At 30.9% G+C, this 20598-nt stretch overlaps 1 protein-coding gene across 1 annotated transcript; it reads left to right on the forward strand.

Moving 5' to 3' along the window:
- Positions 1-9257: 9257 nt before the first annotated feature.
- Positions 9258-13747, forward strand: LOC145581952 (putative receptor-like protein kinase At5g18500). Its single transcript, XM_081638994.1, has 8 exons — positions 9258-9799; positions 10173-10821; positions 10942-11046; positions 11316-11438; positions 11526-11696; positions 11883-12012; positions 12310-12522; positions 12877-13747. The coding sequence occupies exons 2-8, from the start codon at positions 10199-10201 to the stop codon at positions 12943-12945; spliced, it is 1434 nt and encodes a 477-aa protein (XP_081495120.1). The 5' UTR covers positions 9258-9799; positions 10173-10198; the 3' UTR covers positions 12946-13747.
- Positions 13748-20598: the final 6851 nt, after the last annotated feature.

A 20598-nucleotide genomic window follows, 5' to 3' on the forward strand; every position in this document is an offset into this window, starting at 1 on the left:
AGATTGGGGAGCAGGAGAAGGAAGGAGGAGGAGAGGAGAGAGAATCGGCTAGAAGAAGAAATAGGGTTGGGGCTGAGAAGAAATAGGGAGAGAGAAAGGGCCGCGTTTTTTTTTTTAATAAATAAAAGGGCCGGTTCACAAAGGCACCGGTTCAAACCGGTGGCCTTTATGTTTTTGCCACCGGTTTGAAGTGAACAGGTGCCTCATATCCTGGTTCAGCTTCCCACCAATTTTTTAGGCCATTTTTGCCACCGGTTTGGACTGAATCGGTGACAATTAGGGGGTGCCTTTTTTGATATTTTCTACTAGTGTTTGGTCTTTAAAGGTCCAAATTGAGCTCAGATTTAGCAAAAATGTAACATAAATATCTCGTTTTGCATATTAAAAGTGTCTTGATTTGCGTGTTTACGTATTTACTACGCAAAACAAGACATTTGAGTCATTTTTTTGTCAAATTTGAGCTTAATTTGGTCCCTTTAGCACCAAAATAACCCCCAAAATCTTTAACGGAACAATTTTTAACACGCAAATCGATAAAAAAAATATTATTAAGTGGAGAGTGGGCCCTACTAACGGAATTTGTTGACGGCAGGATAGCGGTAAGATTACCATATAGAAACTAAATATATTTTGAAATTATAATGTGGTTTTCTTAAAAAGAGGGGGCATATAAATTAGAGGGTTATAATGTAGAAAAACTCTAAAATTAAGCAATAGTGTGAGATAGACTAAGGGCCTATTCACATTTACTTAATTTTAATTCAGTTCAGTTCAATTCAGTTCAGTTCAGTTCAGCTCCGAATTTCCCTCTCTCATAAAATATTCATTTCAGCTTTGTTCAGTTCAGCTCCAATCAATTCAGTTCAATTCAATTCAGTAAATGTGAAACATGCCCTAATCCAAGACATTTTAAAAAAGTAATAATAATGTTGCATTGCTCCATTTGCTCGTACGGCCCAAAGCCTTACAAGTTACGAGTACAACTTAAAAATTAAACATGCTAATATGCTATAAATACATCCTTATACTCCAATAAATTACAGTAGCAGATCTTTGTCCTGCAATATACTTACGGAGTAATTAATAATGTTAGTTTTATTTTGAAGGGAATTAATAATGTTAGTTCTGTTTAAGAAGTCTTGTGTTAATTTCTTAATTTATGGCATGGGTCGGTCGGTTGAGAAGTCAACATACTAATTATGTGATTAGTTTACGAGGTAAAGGCCCAAGACACAGGGTACAGAACTACTGACTGACCAAATTATTAACACTAATTACATGTACTTTGTAGTTTGTACTACGGAGTACTTAATTATGACATTGTTAATATGGAGTAAATAATCACTCATATTGAGAAGTTCTTGGAAAATTGTGTGTCATCGTGTGTTCGTGTCAGTCTGCTCAATCAAGTTTCATTCAAATTGTTCCCCATAAAAAATAAATACAGGAAAATAAAAATTGTCAATCAATTCAAATATTCAAATACTCAAGTATAGGCGGGAAATTGAAGTTTAAAATATACACCGTTGACTAATAACATGCATTGTCGATTACTTTGTATTAATTTGCACAAAATGATAGATTAAAGATCTGTTCTCTTCAAATTAATTTCAGTTCAGTTCAATTCAGTTCAGCTCATTTCAGTTCAATTCCTAATTTCCTTCTCTTATAAACAATTCAGTTCAGCTCAGCTCAATTTAGTAAATCAAAACAGACCCTAAGATGTAAGGCTTTTTTGGATTAAGACTTGTTCTCTTCTCGTGAATTAAGTAGATCTGGTTTGAATTTTTTAAGGTCCGATCTGGTCTGATTTGATCTGATTTAACAATTTGACTAAACTTTGACCGCATTTTAATACTAATCTATAAAGAAAAACATTATCAAAATGGATCTAGTTAGATTCGTCTCATCATGAACTTTTTAAATATGTAATTTCTATAAACTTTTTAATACGCAATTAACGATATTAAACGATAATTAAATGATAATTAAAAGTTCTGATCTGTCTGATCTGAATCATTCTGATTTGATCTGATATGATCTGAACTTATTAAGTAATAAGTAATAAGTATTTGAAATAAGTTGAAGAGAAAAAATCCTTACTTGATGGTTTTGACTCACTCAACTCATGTTTGTCCTAAATTAGTGTTATTGATCGTATATGATGGTTGAGTGAACCACAAGGAAGTGAATAGGGGCAAAGTGAGCAATGTTTTTTATTTTTTATTTATTTTTCACTGCGAGAAATTTTAGTTATGACTTGATTAGGAATCTATTGTCGGGAAATTTGAGTTGTGATAGTATTAGTGTTCCAATGTCAAATTATCATGTGTCACATGCTTTACCTCCTACTCTATAACAAAAGTCATAATAAATCACAATACAATAAAAAGAATTAAATGCGGGATTAAAATTATGGAGGGAGAATTTGGTCACAATATGTACTTCATATTAGATGTTTCATTATAAGTAATCAAGAAAACAATATACAATTAAGTTATAAATCCATGTATTTATCGGCCAATTCAATGCTCAATTTAAACAATAACAATACGAGTAATATACTTAATAGGAAAAAAAAAAAAAAAAAAAAAAGAGCAAAAAAAAAAAGAGCAAAAAAAAAAAAAAAAGTATTATTACTTCTATTCACATCAATCTAATAAGAATTGAAAATTACCAACCTGGTCAATTTTCGCAAGCTCTAGAGAACAATATCATTATCATATGATGTTGAATGAAGACCTTGAAAAAAAGTGGGAAGACTTGAAGTCGAGAAGGGCGCAAAGAGAGGCACGTTGTGGACGATAATTACAGGGCAGGAGCACGGGGATTTTGCGTAAGATTGATAGTTTCCTCAACAACTTGTACTTTGTAGTTGTATTGCATGTGCAAATACGCACCCAACTCATCATCTTCTCATACAAATTTTTGTGATATCACACACCTTGTCATAAATCATACTGTAATTAATAACTTAATACATACACGAACGAATATAATATTAAGGATCTTGCTAACGAACGTCCCCGGGACATTGGATAAACAATTAAAATATCACTTAAAGTGGTATTAATTTGGGAAATCATGATAAAATCACGCGTTGATCGGTATAATTAATATTAATTTTTAATTTAATGTTTATACTTTTAGCTAGCTTATCCAACGCTCCGGGGTGTTCGTTAGCTTTTGCCTAATATTAATACGTATTTTGAGATAAATTGTAGGATATTCATTAGGAGTAATTGCTATTTATTAATTAATGTTACCACTTACACCATCTTGTAATCAATGATGTAATCATCCAAATATCCAATACCATTATTATATGGATCTTTTTGGCATTCATGAACGGATAAAAATAGGGTAACGGTTTTTTCTTGTTAACATTTCTATTAAATGATAAACTCAACCAAAATCTTAGGCCAGCGTTAGTTTAACATTCCACTTTGAAAGGAGAGGTGACGAATGAGATTTGAACCGTGACGTTTGTGTCACGCTAACTCTCATACCATGTTAAGGGATCAAGGGCCTGTTCTCTTCAGATTATTTTTAGTTCAGTTCAGTTCTTAATTTCATTCTCTAATAAAATATTCAGTTCAGTTCAGTTCAATTCAGCTCCAATAAATTTAGCTTAGTTCAGTTCAACTCAGTTTCGTCAATCAGAGCAGGCCCCAACTCAACCAAAAATTTAAGCTGATAGTTGAGACCCAGAAATATGTTGAATACTCTATCAATTTCATTACAGAGTATTATTTATATAGACAATTATCCTCTCTTATATTATTTAATAAAATAAGTTTATAGTTAAAGGTTTAACTTCATATAAATAATGAATTTTATACTCCGTATTAATGTTGCTACAAATTAAGTTAGTAATAGTAAGGTATTAGTATTGTTTGTTGTGTTCAAATTGCAAGAGAGTATCAGAGTACTATGAAGTATGAACTACGTACTAATTATTTTGGCAAAAATTGATTTAATTTTGTTAGCAATTAGTCACATTTTATCGCCTTAACTTGTAATAATTTTATTAACATATTTTATAATTTTATATGAATTGTACTGTACTAAAATTTGATATTCATTGAATATTGCCTTTTTCACTGATTAAAACTTATTTGCAATAATTGAATCTTATATATTAAAAATTAAACTATATTGTGTACAAATAAAAGTATTTGTTTTCTTTATGGCCTGTGAAGAGAACATGAGCTAATACATAACACTTTTATTTGAATTGTGTTTGGCTTTAATCTACTCGCTCACCTTATTCTTACTAGATTTGAATTGAGAAAAATGAGTTTAAATAAGTTTTTTTTTTTTTTTTCTTCTTTATTAACATTAGACAGTCCAAATATGGAGTAGGTAAAAACTCAGAGATATAATTAAAGTTTCAATAACTTAAATTAGGAAAAATCATCGGATCAGGAAATTAAAAATAAGTTAAAATCATTTTAATTCATGAAAAATATGTATTGTTCAAGTTAACTTACATCTAAAATCAATATCTAATACATTCAAATAAGTTTGTTTAGAAAATATTTAATTTAGATAAGCGAAAATCATCAACTGCATAAAACGCTCTTTCAATCAAACATTTGGTAGAGCAAGCTATCACCAAAGAATTTATAAAAATAGCAAATGTCCATATACTATATTGGTAGTATTTTGAGTAAGCAATGATAGATAAGGCTCTTTTAGTTTATGTTATATGTGTTCTATTAGAAGATAATAAGTCTTTATCACTTTCACTATTAATGAAGTTATGAGAAAAGGAAGTGAAATGTCAATCTCAATAGTTGTTGGGGCAATGTGCTAACTTATATCACCTTCGATCTTTGCCCCTATGTGTTGGAAATGGTCACTTGAACGATATTGAATTATTGAGTAATAGACATACACTAAGCTAATACCTTATCTTTAAGCTAATTTAATTACACATTAAATTTGCTATCTCATGTAATAGTAGCTTCGAGTTCAGTTTTGAAGTACAGAAATTTGCTATTATTTGAGGAAAATTCAAATTCAATTACTTTGTCTAACTACTTGATGTGATAGATAATAAAATTTATCAAATGAAAAATATTGATAATAGTAACACCTCCATTAATTTAAATTAAATAAATGATTTGACTTTCATAATTATGAATGATCTCAACTTTTAAATAATCTTAGCAAAATAATTTGAGTTTTGGAAAGACGACTCAAATTAAACCAAAATCACATTATTGTTTAATTCATTACCAAAAATTAGATGTAATTTACAATTTACTAAAAATTTCCGATGTAATAACATGTATGTCATAAATAATGTATAATCGTACTTCAATATAATCACATCACATTTACCTTTCTCCTTGATCTATCCTAGAAATTAAAATTGGATATTTCTCATCTCTATTATGTATTATATGATCCATCATTACTAAAAGATCTAGAGGATGGTGGATCAAGTGAAATGCAAAGACGGGGAGAAGTGGAGAACTACAGTATTTTGTGGAAAGAGATCACAATTAACCTCAAAATCTCGATCTTATAAAAATACACTTATTTTGGAAAATTTGTGATCTTATTAATTAATCATCATCATATTTGTAATTGATTTTTCAATCGTTATAATATAGTGCAAATTAATCAGCTGAAAATTTGAGTCAAATATGATTAATTTCGATTGATTTCAATCACGCATGGATTATTACTTTTACAGTTACAAATCTTACAATATATAGGAACCAAAAGTATTAAGTTTTTGATATATTAAATGCTCCAAGGACTTAACATTTGTATTTGAAGGACTTAAGTTTTCAATTTGAAGGACTTCACTTTTTGTCCGGAGCTCAGGTGGGTTAACTGGTCGGAAAACTAACCACAGGTCCTTAAAGGTGAAAAAAAGTGAAAGATCCTTAAAAGTGAAAAATGTGAAAAGTGAGGTCCTTCCTTTATGCTTAACTCGGTGTTTCCACAAGCAACTTTTTTTTGAGTAAGATTGTCTTATCATCCAACTATAAATAGCTATGATATATACATGAATGAATTTTCAAATTGACAACAGTTTTTCAATCTTTATTACAAGGGAAATTTACAAGTATTTAGATTTTGCCAATTTAAATTCCATTTTATGTAAAAGCGATCATCCACGCACACTTTCCTTATTTCACTAAATTTTGTTGTTCATTTAGCACGTCCATATTTGCTATGGTTGAGTATTCTGTATAGGAGTGAAAATAACCTTTCTGCATGCATGAAGTTCATACGTAACTATGTATTGCAACATTTAATTTTTGATAAATGTAGCTTGCTCTAATGTCAAATTAGTGTTTATTTTTTCTTTTTTTGAAGTAGTAATCATTATCTATAGTAAATGCTATAAAAAACACACAGTAAAAATATATTTATAATTTGAAAACTATATGTTAGGGCATGGTAAGAATCTAATAAGAGTTCACAATATATCCTTACCCTTATATATATAGTCAAAGATGAAGATGGTCAAAGTGAATGTCTAATCTCTATTATGAAAGTCAACTCTTAATTAATTTAATTTGGTGTCCACTTAAACTAAGGAGTACCTAAAATACTCTTACTTATAATTCTATTCACCTTTAAAATTTAATGTTTTCCATGCAAATGTATGTAAAATGGGTGACATGTGTACAAAATTACAAATGCATATGCATAAGTGATTAGGCAACGTGCATTTAAATCTAGAATAGATTTTCCTCAAAAAAAAAAAAAAAAAAAAAAAAAAAAAAAAAAAAAACCTAGAATGAATAGTGTTGAAAGCTAGCACAACTTAAAAAACACGTACTACCTTCGTTTTTTTAGTAGATACATTTTGACTTTAACAGTATTCAAACACTTTTCTTTGACCGTATTTTGTGATTTATACGTAATGAAAAATATAGTCATGTGGGATATGTTAGATTCGTCACGATATATATTTTCAAAATATCAACTTTTTATGATTTTTGCTTTTCAATAATTAAAGATATAAATGGTTGAATATGTGCATTAGCAAACGTGACTAAAGAAACGTGTCAACTAAAAAGAAACAGAGGAAGTATGTAAAATTACATTTATATGACCAAACGATACCCGATATAATCGCTGTATAAAAGTTGGCACTTCTATTTTTTTTACTGATAAGTTATTATCTTTGCAAAAATTTTACATTTTAAATCACTCATAATTAAAGATGGCTCTAGGCCATGTCGTGTTGTGCCTCGTACCAGACCCACATGCTTTTAATAAAGGTTAGTTAGAGCCAGCCCATGACTCGGTTCACGCGTGGCGGACCAAAGTTTTCAAGAGGTTGGCTCGTGCACGACCTAGGCCCACGTGTCATCGTCCTGAGCTTGCATGCCTAACCGAAATTGCATTGATTTTATTAGTATGTTTTGTCGTACCAGCTCAGGCCCGACCGTGCCGTGCCTTATCGTGCTTCTCCCAAATAAAGGTGGTCCAGGTCCAACCCACGACAAACACATACAGTACCATGCCGTGTCGTGATTTTTTTGTGCCCTTCCTATGCCGGGCTTCAGGCCCGCCTGCCCAGTGCCATCTTTATTTATAATTATAATAGGTAAAGGTAAACTTGACAATCTTGACCTAAATCCGATAACCCGACCCGAATAACCCAAACTATGACCTGAAATCGACCCAAAAACATAGTCTCAAAACCCAAAATTGACTTGATCCAAACCCGACCCGAAATGGAGTTGACTCAATCTTGACCCGACATCCGAACTGACTCGAGCGACTTGATTGTACCTGACCCGAACTAACTCGCGCGACCTAATTGTACCCGACCTGAAGTTGACCCGATATCCAAAATGACCCTACCTATAATTGATCCGACCAAAAATTGACTCAAACTGTTTGACCTGAACAAACGCGATGCCCAAAATGTCCTTAATTAAAATTACCTTATAGCTGAACTAAAAATGTTTGGTGCTAAAAATGACTCTAATTTTACATCTCCAATCATAGCCAAGCTCATAAAATGAATTGATAGTTCTTATTACGGAGTATAATAAAAATAAAATATAAAATTATCTATTTGAGCTTGATCCACAAATGGAACAACCCAAATATGACCCGACCCAATTATGACCCGAACATACTCAATCGAAAATTGTATGACCCAAACAGACCCGACCCGAATCGACTCGATACCTGATCCGAATCATACCCGAAACTCGAATTAACCCGACCTGATCTTTACTCGACCTGAATGTTAGCTGGCCTAAAATGACTTGACCCAAATAACCCGTTTGCCAGGTGTATGTAAAGGTAACTATATAATTAGTGATATTACCATGAAAAAAAATTCTTTAAAAATCAATTTTATTAGAATTTATTTTTTCTTAACTTTTTTTTTTTTAACTAAAATAATTGAATTAAACAAATAATTTTAATGTAATTCAACAAATAATACTTCGTACGTGGAGTTAAAATTACAAAATTTGTTTTTTAAAAAAATACTTATTATAAAATTTGAATTTTTCTGAGTTCCATACTTGCATTAAGTTCATACAAATATACAATAGTCAATAGTACTACTACTTGTGTTCTTTAATAAAGTGGGGCAGTAAGTCTATTCTTCAGGTTAACCCTTCACCTGATTTCATTTAAACAACTCATTTTTGTAACGGAACCACCTTCTTCTCTCTTTCTACATTTAATACTCTTCCCTTTTTCTTTAATTATTGCACTATTATTATTTTATTAAATTCATCCTCCTTCTTCAGGTAGTATTGATTTTTATAGTTTGACTCCTAAACAAGATTAAACAACTACCCCATCTTTACTTAATCAATTTTAACCGACACAACCTTTTTAGTTTTATATTTTAAACCTTGTTTTTTTTTTTTTTTTTTTTTTTTTATATTTTTTTTATCATAATCACGGCTTATGACTATCTATTATACATTCGGGTGTACGTGTACTGTTACTTGATTATTTAGGTGTCACCTACTCTAAATTTACAACTTTTGTCGATATTATTTCAACCTCATTTTATCATCACAAAACTTCGAAAGTATTTATTTTACATTCGGGTGTTTTAATTTTCTCAATTAACTAAGTTTCAACTAACTTTAGATACATCCACGTGTATATAATATTACGTAAAATATTTTTATTTATATTTTTTGTTTAGAGAGCCTCAGATAAAATAAAAAAAGAAAGCTCTAACGACTTAAAGTATCCTTACTCGTGTATAATGGAATGTGAACCAGAGGACTTGTCTAGCAATCATTTTCATGAACAGAGAATTGAGATCTCAATATCTTTTTCTTTTTTTTCTCTTTTGATTTTCAGAAGAGAAGAGAGGAGAGAGAAAGAAGGAAGCTTCCATTTTCATGCTTCTCTTTTACTATATGCAATTGCAAACTTAAGAAGAAGGCAGGGGCAATAAAGGGAAGGAAGTACAATCACTTTCTCTCTCTACTCAACCTACCATTGATTACTCTTTTGCCTTCTTCTTTAAACCTTCTTCCAACAACAACCTAGTTCACCACCACCTCATCACATTCACAAAATTTACAATTTTTCTTTCCAACAGCTACTAACCCTTTTCATTTTTCTCATTATTTCTGGGTTTTTTTAAGTTAAGATTTCAATTACCCATTTCATAATTTCAAGAATTTTGCCATTTTTTCATTGATTTTTGATCAATGGGAGTGATTTTGGCATCTGGGTGTTTGTTAAATTTCAGAATGATTGTTGTTTTGTTGCAGTACTAGATCCAGAATTTGAGTTTTGTTCATATTAGGAGGGGCTGAATTCTGATAAAAAGGTATAATATGTTCAGAATTTTGCTTTAGTATTTTGCAATTTGTCTTGTGTTTGCATTATTTATGAGTGAGGTCAAATTATTTAGCTAAGATTTTGTTTGTTCTTATGCTGTATTTGTCCTATTATTTGTCACATTTCTTGGCTATCAAATTATGTAGATTTTCAGGTTGAGGTTTATGTGAATGTAGAACTTTGCATTTATTGTGGGAGATTATGAAAAGGATAAGTTTTGGTGTTATATGTTTTTGTTATGAAATATGACTTGAATTATGGTATGTGAAATTGTCAACAGTAATGTAGAACTATAGAAGTGTGCAATTATACATTTAGGCTTGTATTTCTGGGTTTCCAACCATACTGTTGTTGTGTTGTAGGACATTATTCGATATTTTCGACTAAAATGGCGTCTGAACTCAACGCTGGAATGTCCAAAAAAGTTGCTGGTGTGAGGTTGTGGGAATTAATAGGAGTAACCATTGGCGCTTTGATTGTAATTATCCTTTCCATATTGCTCTATCTGTGCCTTACTGCGAGGAAGAAATCACGAAGAGCTAACACCAGTTTACCTCTTACCCAAATTCCTTCGATTTCTAAGGAAATTCGTGAAATTAGAGTGGACCATGTTTCCCAAAATGTGTATGGAAGTTATCCCGATGGTGTTGTAGAAAAATTGAAAGAAAAGGATTCAGACAGGCTTTTAGTTCATCCAAGTGTTGATAAAATCAAAACAGAAGAGAATGGAAAGCATTCAGGCTCTTTTACACGCTTCGAAAATGATAGTGTTGGGTCTCCAATGGGGGATAAGCCTTCTTCACATCCGATAAGTGCTCCTTCTCCACTATCTGGACTTCCTGAAATATCTCGTCTTGGTTGGGGTCACTGGTTTACTCTAAGAGACCTTGAAGTTGCAACAGACCGTTTTTCCAAACAGAATGTCATTGGTGAGGGAGGATATGGCATTGTTTACCAGGGTGAGCTTATTAATGGGACCCCGGTTGCAATAAAGAGGCTTCTTAACAACCTGTAGGTGAAAAAAACAGCTTACTTTGGTGTTCATTACTTGTTGAGTTTATGTTAGATTTGATTCTATGATATCATGGACTGCAAGATGATTATGTAATAATTTTGATAATTGAATTGCAGTGGACAAGCAGAGAAAGAATTCAGGGTAGAAGTGGAGGCTATTGGTCATGTTCGACATAAAAACTTAGTTCGACTTCTTGGATACTGCATTGAAGGAACTCACAGGTAAATACTTTTGCTTTTGCTGTAGATATAAAAGCAAAACCTTCACTCATAAATGATTTTGAGAGATGTATATGGTCAAAATGCTTAATTAAGACTCCATTGTATGCCTTATTTTCGAAATAATGTTATTCCAGTAGCAAGATATCCCAATTTAGTACCTGAATTAAAATAGTGTTTAGATACTTCTTTCTACGTTAATTGGTTGAGTTCATTGTAGACAGGACATGTCTTAGATGTGCTGACTAATACAAAATGAAAATGTTATGTAGGTTACTGGTTTATGAGTATGTCAATAATGGAAATTTAGAACAATGGCTTCATGGTGCAATGCGCCAATATGGAAATCTTACTTGGGAAGCTCGCATGAAGGTTCTTATTGGCACTGCTAAGGCGTAAGTTGTTTATAATTGAAAACTTCAAGTCATTATAAAGTGCAAAGTTCATGTATTTGAGACTACTAATACAAATATTCATTACAGCCTTGCTTACTTGCATGAAGCCATTGAGCCTAAGGTTGTGCACCGAGATATCAAATCAAGTAACATACTAATAGATGATGAGTTCAATGCAAAGGTGTCTGATTTTGGCTTGGCAAAGCTGTTGGGTGCTGGAAAAACTCACATTGCTACTAGAGTCATGGGCACATTTGGGTGAGTGTTTTTTTTAACTCCTAGCTAGCTGATCCTCTGCTCTCTAATTGCGCCCAAAGTTCATCATTCTATAATTACCATAAAACCATTTCACTATTGAAATAAAAGATTATGAAATAAATAAAAAGACGACGTATATACTCGGTGAATAATCGTATTGTATCTTGCTTTCTTGCCATCTTGCAGGTATGTGGCTCCAGAATATGCCAATAGTGGCCTTCTAAACGAGAAAAGTGATGTCTACAGTTTTGGGGTTGTTCTCTTGGAATCTATTACTGGGAGGGACCCAGTAGATTACGCTCGTCCCCAGAATGAGGTAAAGCCTATCGAAATTCTGCTAGAAACTATATGAAAAGCTCAAAGACAAGACACTTAAATGTTGTTTAGTTCAAATTTGAGGGAGAATAATTGATCGTGATTGTGCTCTAGAATCATGCAACTTTAACAAGTTTACACTATATTAAACTACACTGAAGCCATTGTTTTTTATTTATTTATTTTTTAAATTAGACTTTTTGGTCTGAATCAGCATTATCATTGGTTAATAATAGAGCAAGAATTCAACATTAGTAAAATCTGATAACAATTGTAAATCATTCTTGTGTGGCTGTAGGTAAACCTAGTGGACTGGCTTAAAACTATGGTTGGTAACAGGCGCGCAGAAGAGGTAGTAGATCCCAACATGGACACTAGACCTTCAACAAGGGCTCTTAAGAGAGCACTTTTGACTGCATTGCGGTGTGTAGATCCAGATTCTGAAAAGCGGCCAAGAATGGGTCAAGTTGCTCGAATGCTTGAATCAGAGGAATATCCTGTTCCTCGTGAGGTATACTATCCTTAAACTAGCCTTATACATGGATTAAATCGGCCCTGTTAACTTTTTAGAAACGTCAAAATGTTCAGCGTCAAAATTTCAAGGGTTTACTAGCTGTAAACTAGGTGTACCCTGTCCAATTTGCACATTTTCTACAATTCGAAGTCATTACATTTGTACACGGATTTCTCATAATTCTTCCCATTGACTTTACTTAAACATGGATAGTATTTTAATTTTCTCAAATTAGCATACTAAAATGAGATCATTTTACTTGTTCCAATCCTTGTGTATAAGAAACTAAAAAAAAAAAACAATCATTTCCGGTACAAAGGCAGTAAAAAGGCATATTTTTTGGATTTGCAGGATCGGAGGCATCGAAGAGGTCAACCCGGAGAGGCTGAATCTCCAAGGCTTAGTTTGAACGCAATCTAAAAATCAGTAAGCCTAAGTGGACAAAAAACATTCTCAACATGTGAGAAGCCAATAGTTAACAGATGAAACCGCATGCTTCAAACAGTCGAAGTATGTGTGTGATCTGTGCTGAGTTTGAGTGCTAAAAGTTGAATCCGCGTATATATATATATATATATAGTAATATTGGCCTTCGGCCGCCCCCCTCCCCCTCCCCCTTCCCCAATTTTTTTTTTTTTTTTTTTTTTTTTTTTTTTTTTTTTGTGGGCTTTACAAAGTACTTTTTTCATTATTTTTGGTGTGACGAGTACTATGTATTGTAGTAGATATGGTTTGTATACGTAGTGTTGGGCATTTTCTGTTATGCCTAAGCAATCAGAACTGTTTTGTACAGGCCTTTTTAGGCTAGAGGAGTTGTTGATATACTTGAGAGAATATTTGATGGAGAAAATATAGCGAAGATATGGGATTGTTAATATTTAGATGAGGTGTGTTTGAACATCAATTAACATGTGTTTTTTTTTTCTTTCTTTCTTTCTATTTTCGATCATTTCTTTTTTAAAAAAAATTGGTAGAACAGAACAATCCAAGTTGATCAGTTAGGTGAGTAAAGAAATAGTTCAATTAGAATAAATTTTTCTGTTGTTGAGCAGCTGTTTTCCCTTGTATAAAATTCTAATGAGAATATGACATTTTAGAAATCTTGTTTGTTATGCTGACAATCAAAACATGTTGTACAAGATTAACCCTGATGAGCTAGGTACTTGCAATTTTGTTGATGCATTTTGAGATGACTGTTGTGAGATCCACCCCTACGTACATTGTCGTAGAGATGGTGGGTATAATTTCATGGATTTTGTATCGCACTTACGCTAGTTGTTGGAGTGAGTATGGTTATTATTTTTAGTGGCAATAAGTAGGTATGGATGTTATAAGGCATATTAAGTGTGATTTGTGATCATATGTAATGTCTACCCGCCCCATTTTGCATACAACCGATTGTCCCATATCTACTACTCGGTTGCTCTCCACCTTGTACGCAAAACTATCTAATATTATCCCTGTTTTTTTTTTTATTATTATTAGTTGTTTACATTTTTTTTTTACATACTACTTTTTTTTTTTGAAAGCTTTTTTACATACTACTCACACAATCTACTTTGATGATATATTAATAAAAATAAATAAATAAATAAAAATAGAAAAGGTTAAGTGAGGTTTTGTTTAATTTTATTAGCTTTTTTTCATTGATAATTTAAATTACTAGTCATTGATTTGATGCATTAACAAGCATGATTACAAAAAATTGTAACAATTAATAAAAACTAGAGGAAATAGTTTTTTTTATTTTTACAATAATAATAATAATAATAATAATAATAGCACTCCAACTCCCAAGAGGGTATAAAGGTAAAGATGGCTCTGGGCCGTACCTCATGCCAAGCCCACGTGCTTTAGTGTTAGGCCCGGCCCATGGATCGGCCCACAAGTTTCGTGTTGTGCTGTCCTGGGCCAAAGTTTTTAAAAGGTTGGCCCGTGCACGGCCCATGCTCACACAACATCATGTCGAGCACAAAATTTTTCCTAGACTCTAGTTTTTGCAACTTTTCCTACACCCCCATCTAACTACGTCATTTTTACTTTGCTCCCTTTGTCATATTGCAAAAAATTTCATGTACAGACTTAATTTTTTCATTTTCTCTCCCTCTTTTACAAAGATTTCTCTCCCTTTTTTTTTCTTATTTTTTAATTTTCTCTCTCTTCTTTCATGGAGATTTCTAGCTTAGTTGGTTTTGATCATGATCGTAAATATGTTATTTCTGTTAGAGTTGGATTACTCGATTCATTTAAGGATTAATGTGAGTAATTTCTACCGTTAATGCTAATTAATCAATCGGTTTTTTTTTTGTTTTGATTTTTAATTTTTATAATGCTCTGTTTTTTATTTATTTTTTATTTTTTTTATTATTATTATTATTATTTTTTTATTATTATTGTTGTTATTGTTTAATTACAAAGATTTGATTTCATAATATTGGTTGTAATGCTTTTAATTTTGATAATTCTTTGTTTTTCAATTTTTCTTTTAATGATTATGATGATTTGATGTATACATTTGGTTGTTATTGTGCTTCTATTTGATTGTTATTTCGTGTTATTGTTCTTATTTTATAGTTTGATTGTAATCTTGTTATTAGACTATTCAATTCTAATTATCACTCTTATTTAATTTAATGTTAATATTCTATATTTTTTCCGGTTATGTGCATCTTATAAGAACTTTTATAGCTGTTTATTATAATTTTATCGTTCTATTGTTTTTACCAGTTTTGTGTTGTATATGAACAATTATAGTTAAAACGATGCTCACTTCTGTAATAGTAATGTTAATTTTTGTGTTAAGTAGTAAATAACATGTTTATTGTAAATGTATATGAATATATATATTTACATGTGAATTTTAATGATTATCATTGTTTTGCAGTTGCTCATATACATTTTAGGCTTTTAGTTAGTGAACATATTTTATTATTTGTTATTCTATTGTGTCATTATAATGTTCAGTTATGTAAAGATAAATGTTCATTTATATATGAGAAGGTATTGTGTCAGTTCGGACTGATGAAATGTTCCGTCAGTCTGGACTGACAAAATGCGGATTTTTGATATCCTCAATAGGCGAGATAATATCCTCTCTTGGCTGGATGATATCCTTTATTGGCTATATGATATCCTTTATTGGCTGGATGATATTTCGATTGGCTGGATGATATCCTTTATTGGTTAGATGATATCTTCTACTGGATGATATCCTTTATTGGCTATATAATATTCTTTATTGGCTGGATGATATTTCTACTAGCTGGATGATATCCTCTATTGGCTGAATGATATTTCTACTAGCTGGATGATATCCTCTATTGGCTATATGGTATCATGGCTTAATGATATCATATAGCCAATAGAGGATATCATCTAGCCAATAAAGGATATCATATAGCTAATAGAGGATATCATCCAAACATGATATCATATAGCCAATAGAGGATATCATCAAGACAATAAAGGATATGTATAACTTGTTTGAGAATATGTATAATTTGTTTGATGATATGTATAACAATGGCAGAACCTCCATTGAAAATCTCATACTCAAGGTCATGGTATAACATAACTTGCTCATTTCTCAACCAAAATACATGCATATGTTATCAAAATGCTCACAATTTAACATACAATCATATGGGACAATCAATTTCAACAATTATACATCACATAAGAAAGCCCCAATTCAATTTTTTGGGCATTTTTCGAAAAATCCAAGAATCTCAAGCAATTAAACTTTCTATCTCTTCCGCCGTGGATGACCTCTCTCTTCTCCTTAGCTGTAACCACCACCAACTTCTCATCGGGTGGAAACTTGTTCTTCATCGTCGCAAGAAGATGACGATGATATTTCTCGACTGACGAAATATTGGGTGCGGCTCCGCACCCAATACTTTGTGTTTATATATACTCTACGGTAACTTTACTCTAATTGATCAAATGCGTCATTATAATTGAACATTGTTGCTATTGGATATATATGTTCATTAATTACATGTTTTATTATTGCAGTGACAATAAAAGAATGTTATTATTCTTGAAGAAACAAGTAAATCTTTTTTAGTGGAGAAACAATTTAAATTTGAAGAAGAAGGTTGCGAAATGTATAACGAATACGCATTTATGGAAGGTTTTGGAGTTAGAGTTGGGAAGAGTAAGAGGTGATGAAGAGACGATTCAATATGTATGAAAATAATTATTTGTTCTAAGAAGAAGCAATTCAAGTTCCTCCTAGTGCTGCAAAAAATGCTCCGTATTCAAAAGAATGCTCAAGTTCCTCCAGAGTTCCTAGAAAAGTTCAAATTCCAATTATTTTACTGTAGGTGTTCAAGCTAATGATCAAGCTCCTCTTACTATTTAAAAGAGTGCTAAAATTCCTCCAAGAACTCTCAAAATGTACAAATTATTCCTACAAATGATTAAGTAGAACCTAATATTCAAAATAATATCTTTATCCTTTTGCTATTATAAGTACTATTTTTCTTATTGGATTTTTTTTTTTTTTTAATTATCTGTAAGTGAACATTCAAGTTTGTAAAATTGACCATTTAGTTTTTGAAAGTGATCACTAAGTGGTTATAAGGAATCATTTAGTTTTACTAATATTCTATAAGTGAATATTTAAGTTTATGAAAGTGATCATTTAATTTTTGTAAATGATCAAAATTGATTAATATAGTAATTTACATATTACTCGCAATTTTCATATAACATTGTAAAAATAATTCTGTAAATAAATAATATTTATCAAACTTTAAACGTAAATAATTTAAACTTAAACAATGTAGTAGAGTAATTCTGTTCACAAGTAATATCTATAAATTTTAATTTATCAACCAACTATGAACATATATATCCATAAATGAACATATTATAACGTCTTCGTTCTTGCCACTCTTCCATTATTTGTAGAGTCATCGTTTTCTTCAATCAGCATTAGTTGAGCAATGTATTGCATCATCAGTCTTCTTTATTTGGTCTACCTGTTAACGAAAATAGATTATTATTAAACTGAACATTAAGTGTTATATTAATGAACATTATGTGCTATGTATTTGAACACTAACTAATATTACTTGTTCCATTAAAAAAATATATATATTACTTGTTAATTAAATTTTACTTTCATTTCAAGTCACAAACCCAAATTTTTGGTTATTGTTTTCTTTTTTCTCAGCTTTCAAAGAATTATGAGAATCATTTAAATGGAAATCAATAAAAATGTTTATCAATTAATATGAAAGTGAACATATAATTTATTAAAAATGAATTATAGAAATCATATTATGGATTTACCAAAATAATAATGAACATTCATTAAAGAATTTTCCACTCTAAGTAGATATCAAAAAGAATGAAAATTAATATATATATATATATATATATATATATATATATATATATATATATATATATATATATATATATATATATATAGATGAGAAGAATGAGAAGGAATCTTGAACGTCCAAATAATCCAACGATTCATATTGCACCTATGCCAAATGTATCTTCAGTACTATTATTATGCACATTTAACTCAAAAATTATGCATATTCAATTTTCATCTATTTTCCCCACTGTTTTCCAATTTTACACGATTAATTCTCTCTCCTCCATTGAAGCATGTTCAAAGTTCAAGCTTTAAATTATTAATCCGAAGATGATAAAGTACTACTGGCCGTGAACGACTTGCGAACAATGAATTCGATGTTAGGTATCTCTAGACTTCAATACTCACAATCTTTTTATATCAAATTGCATTTCCAAATCGTAGCGTCAAATATTTTATGCATACTATTCGCAATGTATAAGGATGTCTTACCCAAGAAATGATCAATCTTATAACTTAACAACGATGGATTGTAAAAGTCATCAATCAATCGCCCAAAGTATAAATTCTAAATAGACATAGCTCATTTGGAGAAAATTCAACAATATGCACATTTAATTAAAAAAAATATGCAGCTTTAGCACTAATGATTTGCACACTTGACTCAATAACTATGCACATTCAATACATTATGCATTAATATTCGACCTGCAACTTCTAAGTTTCTGCAAAAACGAAACACAATGCACATTATGCATAAATAATATGCACATTGAAAATCAGTAAAAATAAAATAAAATAAAATTGCACATCTATTTTAAAAAATATGCACATAAAATCCTTCTCATTCTTCTCATTTTAAGGAACTTTTCATTTGGCCCCAATATATATATATATATATATATATATATATATATATATATATATATATATATATATATATATATATATATTTTAACATTAGACTGACTTTGTATTAATATGTATATAAAAATTTATCAAAATGAAAATGAACATTCACAAAAAATAACTTTCTACTACGAACTAATTTACATTTCTATATTAATATGAAACAAATTAATTTTTCAAGAAAATTCTAACAATTAAACTCTGTTTTCAATTTTTTTGTGTCCAACAATTTTATAACTTTTTTTTTAACAAAAACTAGTAAAACTATATTACAATACTTAATTACATTGATACATTAAGTACTCTATGAAATTATTATACAAATGCTTAGAAGTTAGAATTACAAAATTATCTATGAAATTGAGACTTGCAACATAGAGATTTACAATTATACGGATGCTTGGAACAATAAATTTAATTTTGATGTTTCCTTTCGTAAAAAGCAAGTAAAAAGTAGGGTTTATAGCTTTTTTTTTCACTCCAAAATAGGAACCGAAACACTTATAATTCCGATTTTCGGAGATCTTTTGGTGATTTTTTCAACGATTGAGCAATTTCGTCAGTAATATCGGACATTGTTGTTGATTTTGAAGTTTCAAAGCTTTAGATGAGATAGAAATTGGAGGAGAGAGAAAATGGAGAGAGTTTGAAGATGTTTAGATGAAAATAATTATTTGATTTTTTTTTTTGTATATATAAGTGGGGCAGGGGAAGTTACTGGTAGGTAGTGGAGTGTAGTGGGTTATTGAAACGTTGTGTTTCATGGGAGGTTTAGGGAGTACTACATACTCTAGGGTCTAGGAGTATATAATTACATGTTGAGCCGTGCCGGGCTTGCGTGCTTAAGCAAAATTACATTTATTTTAGCATGTTTTGTCGTGCCAGGCCCAACCGTGCCTTACCATGCTTCTCCCAAATGAAGGTGGCCCACAACTCACATGCACAGTACCGTGATGTGCTTTTTTCGTGCTGGGCTTCGGGTCGGCCCGACCTAGTGCCATATTTATATAAAGGAATAGATGGGTAATATTCAACTCAACTACACAATGTTAATGCTTGATTTTAGGGGGAAAGGTAAAGAAGTCTCTATTCCCAAGTGCAAGTAAATGGTAAGACTTAAATTTGTGACCTGAAAAGCACAAGATGAGTTACCCACCAATTTCACTAAATTTGCTTAAGTTAAATTGGATATACATAGAGGTTGCGAAATGAATAAGAATTTAAATTTTTACTAGCATATAAGATATTGATGTTGAATATATACCCACTGTAAATGTGGATTGATGATAGGTTAAAAAAAAAAAAAAAAAAAAAAAAAAAAAAAAAAAAAAAAAAAACTAATAGAATTAACAATTTGCACCTCTTTTCACAAAAAAAAAAAAAAATAAATAAAATAAAATAAAATTGCGCCTAAAAAAACAGTAGCATAAACAGTCCACAAAAACTAGAATTTTCCCAAAAAAAAAAAAATAAAAAGAAAAAAAAGAGGAAAAAAAAAAGGTGCCTTAGTTTGACAAATGACAAATCCACAAAGGCATAAAGGGGACATGTGAGTGCATCATCATCCCAACTTTGAAATGGGAAGGCTTCGTTCTGTCAAAATTTGAAGGATTCAACTCATTTTGGTTTGGGTAGTGGCCATTGGCCAGTGGGGTTTGTTTTATCTTGCCTCAGATTTTTATAAACATGTTTTGCTTTATTTGATAGATCAATTGTACTAGTTTTTATTTGATGATTTTGGATTTTGGGGTAGTTTGAGTTCTTTCAAGTCGCAATCGTTTAATCATAAATTTTTTTACAGATCAAAAGCTATTTTGCAAAAGGAT

This window comes from Chenopodium album, chromosome 15 (genome assembly GCF_948465745.1).
Source record: "Chenopodium album chromosome 15, dcCheAlbu1.1, whole genome shotgun sequence".
Classification (NCBI taxonomy): domain Eukaryota; kingdom Viridiplantae; phylum Streptophyta; class Magnoliopsida; order Caryophyllales; family Amaranthaceae; genus Chenopodium; species Chenopodium album.

Coding starts and splice junctions, on each gene's coding strand:
- LOC145581952 (XM_081638994.1), top strand. CDS start 10,199: ATGGCGTCTGAACTCAACGCTGGAATGTCCAAAAAAGTTGCTGGTGTG. Junction 11,047..11,315: donor TGCATTGAAGGAACTCACAG/GTAAATACTTTT, acceptor AATGTTATGTAG/GTTACTGGTTTATGAGTATG. Junction 11,439..11,525: donor CTTATTGGCACTGCTAAGGC/GTAAGTTGTTTA, acceptor TATTCATTACAG/CCTTGCTTACTTGCATGAAG.